The sequence below is a fragment of the Empidonax traillii genome, unplaced genomic scaffold (genome assembly GCF_003031625.1).
Source record: "Empidonax traillii isolate 1590-97213 ecotype Southwest subspecies unplaced genomic scaffold, ASM303162v1 scaffold86:size2944007, whole genome shotgun sequence".
Taxonomy (NCBI): domain Eukaryota; kingdom Metazoa; phylum Chordata; class Aves; order Passeriformes; family Tyrannidae; genus Empidonax; species Empidonax traillii.
The window spans coordinates 443,281-454,415 of NW_020955279.1; the positions used below are offsets into that span (position 1 = coordinate 443,281).

Sequence of the window (11,135 nt, forward strand, 5' to 3'; positions counted from 1 at the left end):
CCTACTTAAAAAAAAACCAAAAGGGCAAACAAACACGGTGAAAGACCTGTTTTGGTCAGACCTGTCGTGAGAGTTGGTGAAAGTTTTCTCATTTGCACATAAATAACTGGAATTATTATGGACACAGCTTCTTGGAGAACAAAATAATAAGCACTGTCCCTCGCCAGCCTGTCAGTTGTATCTTGGCTTCTCCTGAGAGACTGTAAATTGGTGGGGTTTGTTCATTAGCAGTGTAATGTGAAGGTGGAAGCTGTAATGCACGTGATGGGAGCACAAGAAATTACTTCGGCTTTCACTGAAACAAAGGACATGACTGTGCTCTGGCAATAAGAGCATAATGGCTGTTTAATTTTTCCAGACAGGGACTGGAGCTCACTGGGGGGGTTTTTTGGGCTCTTGCTTTGTTTTTGTTTTTGCTCCAGCTTTTCAGGATGAGAATGTTGTGTCTGACGCGTATCAGCGAGCACAGGAGATTCACTGGCGGAGCTGGGTCCGTCTTGCTCCCCGGTGAGAAATAAAAGCATGAACCGTCTCTCACTTCGGGAGGAGAAGGGAGGGCTGTTCGCAGGCTGCGGGAAGTGCGAAGGCATTGTCAGGTCTGGGGCAGGCGGAGCCGGGGCTGTGCCGGGCTCTCGGCAGGGCCCATCAGCCGGGTGTCACTCGGCAGCCTGGAGGCATCTCCGGGAACAGCCGCGACAGAAGCGCGGGGGGCGAAGCTGCCGTGTCTGTGGTGGTGCAAGGCTGTAACAATGAGCGCTGTGGAGAGCAGACACGGAAATGGATAAAAGAATAAAGAGCCTTTATCAAGGAAGCAGAGAGAGAAAATGGCCACTTCTACACTCCCCACGTTTGGATGCTCAGTAATGCTGGTATCAGGGCTGGTAAAAACTCTGCTGAACAGCTGCTGTGCCCACATTTCATCCCAGCCCGGTACCTACAAGGCCTGATCCTGCCCTCAGCTGCTCCAGGGATTCTGGTGTCAGTGGGGCCACTGAACTGAAAAGGATGGGTGGGGAATGAAGATTCTGTTCTGTTTATTTCTTCATGGTTGCATCTCAGGTTTATTTCAATCTTTAGATTTATTTCCCTTTAGGGAAGCAGATAAAGCAGGGAGGGGGGAAACATGAGGGACGGGGCCACATTCAAAGGGGAGTGGCAACTTCAGCTGGGTGAACTCAGTTTTTGCCTTTGTGTTTGATTGAAAGTTTGGAGAGTTGTTTTCCCAAAGTTCCTGATTTAGTCCTTTCTATGGATGACAGAGCAGACTGAGGGCGATGTTTTGTTCACTGGCAACCCGAGCAGTTTCAAAGCACAACAGTATCATTTTCCAGCACAGTTACATTTATTACAGTGTGGTCCTGGGAAATGGGCTGACACACTTTCAACTATCCAAATAACAATCTGATGGGATGTGGAAACCACAGGAGCCAGGGAGAAGGTGGGAGTCTGGGAGTGGGTCTTGCCTGTCTTGCTCCAGGGACAGGGTTACGTGGAGAAGAAAACACAGCACGTTTAGGCCCCAGTGCAGGAAGGGCAGGATTCACTGGGGATTCACAGGATTTCTGGTCAGGTAACACTCCCCCTGTGCATTAATGTTTGTCACTTTGGTACTTTGTGGAAGAAACCACAATGAATCCTTCACTACAGGGAGAAATAACGTGTGTGAAAGGGGAGCTGAGGTCTCTGAGAAGGGTTTTTAAAATCTGTTTTGTACAACAAACAGTGTAAGAACTGAAGTCACTCCAGGCTGACAGAGCAGCCAAAAGCAGCAACTGGAGACAGGAGTGCAGTGGGGATCATCAGGAGTCACAGCATGGAACTGGAGGAATGTAGCATTGTGTCTTGCAGAACACTGATTAGTTTATTCTCCAAGCACCCACCTTTTACACTCACTGCATCACTTGCCTGTGCACATCCTGTGGTTGCTTTTCATTCGGGTTCATTTTGAAGGAAATTCTGAGTGTTACTTATTCAGAATTACCATTTCAATTATCATCGAATCAAAAATCTTTTATTCTCTGATGCAAAATGCATTTTAAATAAATAATAATAATCTTTCAACTTTGAGTCCCTGGTAAAATGTCTTATATTAATGAATTTATAAATAGCAAGTGCCAGTTCTATGCCAATTCTAACAGCACAGAAAAGAACACACTGTGAAGGAAAACACACCAGGTTTTTGTCACCCAGTTTTGTTGTTTGTAATATAAGTGCTTGTGAGAAAGATACAGAATTAAACATTTCTTGATTTTTGCTGCATTTTTGAAGTTGTTTCATTTTGTTTTGAAGCGTTTGCTGGTGTGTGCAGAGTTTACTAACACTGTCCTGACCCTGGAGATGGTGTGGTATTTTATGGTGTGCACTGACCTTTATGTGCCCAACTTGGCTCCCATAAATAGATTAATTTCCACAAATTAAAGGGCAGGTTTGAAACATTACAAGGTGATGGAGCAATTCTGTTCTGGCCTTTAGGATCCACAGTGGGGCCGATGACTGGGCAGTCCTTTGTCAGCTGCAAATCCACAATATAATTTTTTCAGGTATAATGGTAAAAGTGGAAGTGCTGAGAAAAGAAATATTGAGGTTTATAGTTTCACATAACACCAAAACCTTGAACACATGGAGCACTTAACAAGTGACATCTTTATGCTAGAGGAACAAGTTCCAATTTTAGACAATACTCCTTGCACATCCCAAATGAGGCTATATCAAAGTATCTCCTGAAGTAAAGGTACCTTAAATGACAGAAATTATAATAAAAAAAAACCCCTTACTGTTAGTGCAGAGTTAATATTCAGACATTGGGAATAAGACTCAGAAATCTCCAACTGCAGATGCAGGACAAAGACTTTATTTTGGTTTTCAAAATCAAACCATGGTTCATCTGGGTTTGGCTTTCACTTCACACAAACATCCACTGGGTATCAGGTGCCAGCTGTGGTTAATACAACTCTTTGAAAACCAGTGGTCTTGGAGTTCCCCTTTCATTTGGCCTGAATTAATGTCATTTTGTTGCTACTAAGTTACATAACAATCATTATTATACCTGTTTATATAAATCAGACAATTAGAGGATCTTATGACCTTAAAATAAACTGAAGAACCACATGATTAAAATAAGCACAAGATGCAAACCTGGCAATGACCAGAAAGCACATTGATTTAAAGTACTGTTCTTACAATGATCTTGGCTGTTCAAAGAGCAGCTTACCCAGGTTTTAGTTTGTAGCTAAACTGCAATTTAGCTTCAATTTCCAGAGTCTGCTTCCAAGTTATTCTTTATTCTGGTTTTTAAGTAATGTGTCTGGAGTTACTCCTGCTATGTGTTCTCATTCTTGGGTAATCCTTCCAAAGGATGTGAATCACTTCTCCATTATTTGTAAAGAATATGGAAAAAGTAAAATATTATTATTTTGTGGGTATTTGGAACTGGATTAAAAAAAAAAAAAAAAAAAGGTGGGCTGTTGATCATTGTGAGTCATTTCTTGGGAAGAAGGGAAGAACAAACACTGGCTGCTGACTGACTGCTCAGAAAGCCAAGCACTTAGTGCTGACTCAAGGGGTAGATACTGATAGAGCACAAAGGAGATCCTGCAGCAGGATTAAAAAGCAAAGTCTTTCCTCTCGAAGCAATAAGGAGTTAGAAGGAGCTGCCTGTGTTGACTTCTTGCAGGCTCCTTTTTGTTTAAGCAACCTTCTAGTTTAAACATGTTGGCCAATTAGAATTATATCCTGCTGCAACCAACTGAGCCTCCCTCGAGTTTCCAAAAATCCTGGCCAATCTGCAGGGGATGAAGTGCAGGACTGAACTCCACAACGAGGGGGAGCTACACCTGTAACTCCCAGTGCAATCCCCTGCTGTTTCGGGCTATTTGACCTGTCCTGGTTGGGACAAACATTGGCACACACAAAACTGCAGTGACATAAATGCCTTGTGACCCATCTGCATTCTGATCAACTAAATGAAAAAAAAACGTTTTGATACCAAAACTGATTTTTCAAAGTGATTTCGTGTCACTGTGGCCCTTGCACACTTTATTTGTGTACTGGGAACCACTCAATGTGTGTAACTACACAGAATACCTGCAGAGAACACACAACACAAACCCCAGTGTATTTTATGATAATTACTGAACTACACTTATGGCTTGCTTGCTTTTTTCAAGCTCCAGTGGACACACTGTGATGAAGCCTAATAATTTGGTTTTTTCTGCAGGTGTTTTTTGTTTGTTTGCTGTGTGTTGGGTTTTAATGAGGAAAGCTTCTCTCCAAATGCAAGGATGCAGTCCCATGGCAGCCTGAGCCAAGCCATGCCTGACACCCTCCTCTGCATCTTCTCATCCTCTCCGTACAGGAGATGGTTTCGTGCCAGCACAGACACCTGAGAACTCAACAGTGGGCCAGGTCTGTGCTCACTGGAAATTAATTCTAAACACAGATTCCAGCACTGGTAAGTGATGAACTGGGAATGAGCAGTGCAGTTGGAGTGTCAGGAGCATGGCAGTCTGTATTTATATCTGAAGAAGCTGCTGTGAAACTGAGTATGAGTGGAGGATCTCATGGAGAAACAATAATAAAAATCTGCTCTGTCATTCCAACTTGCAATAAATACATTTAAATTGTAGTCTTATTAATGGGATCTTTATCTGAGTGTATTCATTATTATTTTGAAGTGAACCTAAAGCAGAGTTAACAGCTTGAATGCCATAGATTTCAAGTAATTGCTACCAAGCAAAATGCTACATGAGAATACATTTACCAAAATGATTGTGGATGTTTCCATAAATCCCTTGTAAAGCTTAAATATTCAACAGTCCAAGGGTCCACTGTAGGAGTTTTCCTAGGACTGCAAATGGATCTGAGTGCCAAATCTTTATTGCATCATGTCAGTGAGGGGCTCACGTGGTCAGTTCAGGCTCCTGCCGAGGGCTCCTTTGCAGCTCCGGATCTGATAATCGATCTCGAGCTCCAGCCCTGGGACAGCCGATCTCCAGCCAATGAATCTCTGCGTGGTTTTAGGCACTGGAGGGGATGGAAGCACCTAAAATGAAAGGAACATGAAAAAATTAATGATGAAATGGTTTGTGATTGGAATGGCTGTCATGCAACGTCATCTTTTGTGCTGTCGTGTGGATGGAAATGAGAACTTAAAAAAACAGTGGTTCCAAATGTTGAGTTAATATCCTGCAAACATTGACACGAATGAAAGGAAACAAGAACTTTGAAAGACAGCCCAGGTGCATGCAAGTTTGATTTGTAACACATGATAGTTTATAATTTAATTAGAATAATTTAGGTCCCATTCTACAGCAAGACACAGGGAAAGAGAGAAGTACAAGGGACAAATTCCAACACAGCCACTAACTTTCATTTACCACCCTTCTAAAACCAAAAAGCAAATTATTGTTTAGTAGTGTATGTTAGCAGTCTTTTTTTTTTTTTAGTTGGGCTCAAAACTAAGGGCTTTAGTGGCTTTATATTCTTAGGAGAGGAATTTTATCTTTGTCTTTAGCTTTTTTCCATCCAGAATAATCATCTTTATCATCATCATCTTTAAAACTAATTAACTTCTCTAAACAGGAGAAATGGTGTTTTCTAGTTGCTGTAATATATTTGGTAGCAGTGCAGCCATGGAATAATTATGTTATGTCCAAATGCTAAAGATGTTTCTGACCAAGCTGGCTTTTGCATCAAGAACTCCTTACTCATTCCACCTTCTTTCTACTTTAAAAGATGGGTAAGCAGCAAGTTAATCTGCAAGTAATCTAGCTAAGGAGGAAACAAAACAAAAGGCAGCAGTGTCTGCTCAGTGACTGCTGTGCTTACTTTGGCTGAATCATCTCTCTCGGGCACGTTCTATCATTTTAGCATCTGGGGACTCAGCAGAGAAATACACAGCGAGAGAACAATGTTTCAGTTCTCGTGCCAGAGTTGCTTCACTTTGTTCTTTGGCCAAGATTAGAAAACGTTTATGATATTTAGGTGGAGCAGTTCCTCAAAAAAGATAATTTTTTATGGCCAAAAGTGCCACCCACCGAGCAGGATAATGAAGGGAATCATGTCCCACTTTGGATCTGGGGGAAGGGACTGTGAAGCAGCTTTTACTGCTCTGACCTAGAGAGGGGAAGGGATATGGCTGTTACCATGAAGGTAAATGTGCAGAAAGACAGTTCTGAACAAGGGGTAAGAAACTTCACTCTGAACATGTAAAGAGAGACCTAAAGCACAGCTAACCCTGATCTTCCTCCAAATGACAATGGGTGATTGTTAACAGACACCCTGACAGCGCTGAAAGCTGACTGGAACGGGCCCTTCACTGAACCTGCATGTGTGAGATTGTACAGACTGAACAACGAGCAGCACTAATGGCAGAAATGATGCCATTTCATTTCTCTGCCACACTCAGCACTAGCATTTAATTTTTGTTTCAATTTAATCTCAGTAAAAGCTTTTACAACTTCCTTACCTTATCTCCCCACCCTTGGAATCCTTTGAAAGAAAGCTGGCTCAGCAAGTAAGAATTTCCAGTCTCCTTTGTTTCCTTAATCTTCTTTAAGTGGACTCACCTTCTTTTCTGTTGGCACCTCCTTACCCTCCTATGAGTATATTCCTCTCCCAGTGTCACTGCTTTATTTGCCTGTGTAGTTACCCCATTCATTGGTGATTCTCACTCAGTATATTCAGAAATTAAACCTTCACATTCTACTGTCCTTTCCAGCTGTTTGACATTTCTATAAATCATATAATATAAAATCAAATAACTATTACTTTGCTCATCACAACTGGCTTCTTATTAATTTGTGCCACTCAAGAGGACAGTGGCATTGTCTGTGCCAACAAGAAGACTCTCTTAAATAAAAGTAGAAAAATTACAACCACATCCAAAGGGCAATTCCTTGTCTTAAACAAATGCTTTTAGAGAATTGCTCGGGTTGCAAATGCAGTTTACTTTGACCTTTACTTACAGACCCACCTCTACAAGACAACTGGCTTGTAGAGCTTGTGTGATTTCCTACAAGAGATGTTGTTGTATTACAATTTAAAATATAATTTTCTAACCTTAATGTATTTTTCCACAGGTGTCACAGGGCGAATCCGCATGTGTTCTGGAAGCTCTATCTTGGGCTTCGCTTCCTTTTTTTCATCTCCTATCAACTAGAACCAAAACATAATTAAAATCTGGACTCTATATATTTTGAAATAGACTGTAATATGTGTTATCCACACCACTCCCCTCGTTGCATCTGAACTTCCTGTTCTTTCCATCTCAAGCACTTACTTCAGTGCTTTGGAAATTACTGGATGTTTTTTGTTTCAGAAAGTGATGTTATTCTGAATTTCAGGTGGAAGGCTAAATACTGCTGCGACATCATGGGTCCAGAAAGAGCCAGAAATACATCTTATGAATGTATATATGTCTTATATGAGTAGAAAGCAAAGATTAATAAATGCTAAATACACATGTTCACCAACAGCATCTGTGCAAAGCTGGTATGTGTTCCAAACCACAGTCACCCAGGGTGGGTAATGAAACCACGAGGACCAGGTTTCAAAGGTGCTAACTGGGATGCCTTACAGGGATTTTCTAAAACTCCCAGGACAGATTACTTCTGCATTTATAACCATGCAGGGGCTGCATCAACCCTGTCCTTTAGCAATGAAATACTGCGGTTCCAAATGTAACATTATGTGCTACTATATTCTAACAACATCACTGAGAAGAGACATCACTCCAAATATTTTCGTTTGTTGTAAATTCCCCCACTGACAATTTAATTAGCTGGAACCTTTTCCCCTAGATTTTTAAACTACCATATGGGTAGACAAAGGGGAAATATTTTCCTGTCAGTGTGCATCTAGTACTTGTTAACACTATTAGGAGTCATGTTTCTCAAGAGAAATATATCAGAATATGCACAGCATATAAATTACCACTTGCTGTTATTTTATTCAGAGGAAAACTGAGCATTTGAACCCAGTGCAGTTGTTACCTCGGATCCCAGCTTAGCAAAGCCCCCTCAGTACGTTTCTAGTCTTCAGTGCTCGCCTAATTCTGTGTCCAGATAAATTTGTGTGCAGTTAGGATTTCACGTGTTGCTTACATGCCGTTCAATTTTACCTCCTCGAGAGATGTTTTCAAGAACCCCCATTTCTCAGACCATCTTTTTGCAGCATCTCCTTCCTTTTCGACGCATTTTTTCCTGAAACCAACCGAGAAATAGTCAAGATTACTTTGAAAACTTTCATTAAAAAGAAAAAAAACCAACAATACACAAACCCAACCACTAATGCCACAAAGCACAGCGGTTTAGCAGGAACCTTTAGATATTTACATTAAAATTAACTTCTACCTTATTACCGTAACTTGTAACTGCAAGTTTATGTGCGAGCTACCATTGTCTGACTCAGAGGTAACAGGAAAAACACTTTCCATAGGTTTGAAACAGCGCGTGTGAACACAGTGCCTTTAAATTATGTTTGTGAGGAAGCGGAGGAGGCTGAAAAAGAAGCTGCGCTGTTCTTTCAGACATCCTTTCATTTACTGTGGGCTGATTCGATGCCCCCACACCCGGTGGGGGGGATGGAACCTCCAAATACCTTGATTTTTTTTTTTTTTTTTTTTTAACCAAGGCTCGCTCGTGAAAGCGGGCACAGTCTTTAAACACACGCGAAGCGAGCTCAGGAACAACCCCTCCGAGCCGCGGGGAAGGGAGGGCGGGGTTGGTCCGGGGCCGTTACCAGTAGTTGTCCCGCGCTATGAAGTTGCAGGCGGGCTCCACCTGCCCCGGCTCCCGGTGCGCCATGACCCGCCACGGCCCTGAGGGCGCTGAGGGGCGGCGGGGGCGGCGCCCGTGTGGGCGGTCACAACATGGCGGGAGGGGCGGGCGCTGCCGGGGGCGGCCACAAAATGGCGGGGGGCGCGTGAGCCGCCCCTGAGGGATAAGGTTCTCGTGGCTCCGCTCTCCTGTGACACCACGGCCGTTTCTGAGGGGGGAAAAGCATCAGTTCCCCGAGCCGTGTTTTGTTTAGGCCCCTCAGGCCAACGGCGGGAAGCGCGCTTGGTGTTTTCGGTAATTTTTTTTTTTTCTTGTGCGTCTTTTTTTTTTTTTTTTTTCTTTCCAAATGTTAGTAGGAAAGTGAGTTGGGTTAAGCTGGTGAAAAGCTGGTACCTCGCTTGAGGAAGCAGCCGTGTGTCCAAGGGAGAGGTGTTGCCTGAGCTCTGTATCTCGGGTTAGCCGCGCTGCCCTGAGCAGAGAGCTGAACACTGAGCTGAGAGTCCCTTCCAAACCTGGACAAAGGGAGCTCTTCAACAGCCAAAAGCTTGACGTTTTTTAATCGCTGGAAGTGGACATGAGAAATAGTTGAAGGACTCTGTTTTTGATTTTGTTAATCGCTTTGTCAGTGTGCCTGACGCTCAGAGCGTGTGAGCTACAATAGGTGTTTGCTCCTGCTTCCCGTTTTTTTATTCCTGGTTCCTCTTGATACACACCATCATTATCTTTTGGTAATTGCAGTGGGACACAACATCAGTCCTGTGCCCTACAGTGTCCTTCTGATCACTTTTTCTGGTAAATGTTCTTTACAAGCTACATGCCTGTGATAGAAGTTCTGAGAAAGACCTCAACGCACTTTTATGGGTTCTGTGTGAGAACCCAAAAAAATTACAGCTTGTAAAGAGTCCACTGTGTTCCAACACATTAATATTTTTGGCTCTCCATCAATTTTTTTTTTTTTTTTTGGTAATTTTGTTTTCTTGCAGTTCTTTATAAAAGCATTTTGACAATGAGTGCAGCCAACTGGCTCTTTGCCCCCGTGGGTTTAAATAGTTCCCCGACCTCTTTCCTTTGTCTGGAGTTTGACTTGTGCAAACACACTGTAAATAGTTAATGGGACTCTCTAACACCATGGGCAGTTATTATCCTTATTACAAAATAAATTCAGAAAGGTTTGGACTTAAGCTGAGTGGTTTATAGGCAGTGTGTTTGAATGCTTAATTGCTAGCTTTTTTTTAATAGAGTGAAGGATCTAAAGGCCTTAAATACTTAAGTATGAGAAGACTATATACATTTATTAGCCATTACTCTATTTGAGTAAGAGGAGAATGAAAACTCATTCTGTAGTCCTAAAATAGCAATTAATACTGCTCTTCAGGGTCGCTAAAATCATTAAAGTATCAACAAATGGAGTATTTCACTTACATGCCATTTCTTGATTCTCTAATTGATAATTAAGCTAGCAATTAAATCAGCTGAGTCTCGTATCATACCCATAAATGCTTACTCATTGTCCTACTTAATTAACTCCTGCTGCTTAGTCACATTTATCTCAGGAGCCCTCTTACTGCACTGATGCTTTCTGTGAAAAAAAGTAATTTGTTAATGAAACAATCAAATTTGTAGCTTACTGTGTCAGGGCTTAAACTGCAGTAGCGTTTGTCAAGAGAGATGAAACTTCCTACACGAACATTGTGAAAATAGAACTTTAGAATCTTCAAGCCTTTCTCTTTTCTGTACTTAATTATTTCTCAGATAAGGGAATGTAGTAATGAGTAACTAGTTTTAGGTCGTAAGTTCTTAATGAGCACAGGGCAATATTAGAATTGTGCTTGCACTGTGAGAAAAAAGTAAAATAGGATTTTAATGAGCTAATAATGATACTGAGTGACAGGAATACAGGTCCCTTGAGATTCCAAAATCATTTGCTGGAAGTCTGGATCTTGTAGCTACAAACAGCAGTGTTTGTCATCACCTGACAAATGTTGTGGAAGATGCTCCATCTCAGTACTTGGTGCTTCAGGTTGATGACCCCTTCTGACTCAGAATATCCTGGGATTCATGAATCCTGGATCTTCTAAGATGGGTAAATTCTAATCTGGATGTGGCCATAAATGCTGACATTGTAATGCTCCCTGTCCTCTTCCAGTTAGGAATCAGCCAATTATTCAGCTGCTCAGCAGTGCTGCTCTTCTTCAAGAACTTACAACTGTTCTTGCAGAATTTATGAACTGGAGAGTAGTGGCAAACAATGTGCATCACCCCAAATGCAGTTTTCTGTTGAGCTGTACAAATGCTTCCAGCAGCACATCATGAGGGTCCTGTTTTTCCCAAAGCTTTAGGATGTTGTGTTGACATAAA

General features: G+C 42.0%; 1 protein-coding gene and 1 long non-coding RNA gene across 3 annotated transcripts in view; one reads left to right on the forward strand and one right to left on the reverse strand.

The window, feature by feature from the left end:
* Positions 1-4,737: 4,737 nt before the first annotated feature.
* CUNH20orf85 (chromosome unknown C20orf85 homolog) lies at positions 4,738-8,927 on the reverse strand. Its single transcript, XM_027881245.1, has 4 exons — positions 8,740-8,927; positions 8,120-8,201; positions 7,060-7,155; positions 4,738-5,041 (listed from the first exon to the last, which is right to left on the reverse strand). Exons 1-4 carry the CDS (start codon positions 8,802-8,804, stop codon positions 4,907-4,909), a joined length of 378 nt encoding a protein of 125 aa, XP_027737046.1. The 5' UTR covers positions 8,805-8,927; the 3' UTR covers positions 4,738-4,906.
* Positions 8,928-9,007: 80 nt separating this feature from the next.
* LOC114056207 overlaps positions 9,008-11,135 on the forward strand; it is a 43,270-nt gene continuing 41,142 nt past the window's right edge. For both annotated transcript variants that reach the window (XR_003570950.1, XR_003570949.1), the window contains exon 1: positions 9,008-9,071. This is a non-coding gene — a long non-coding RNA (uncharacterized LOC114056207). The remainder of the gene's footprint in view (positions 9,072-11,135) is intronic.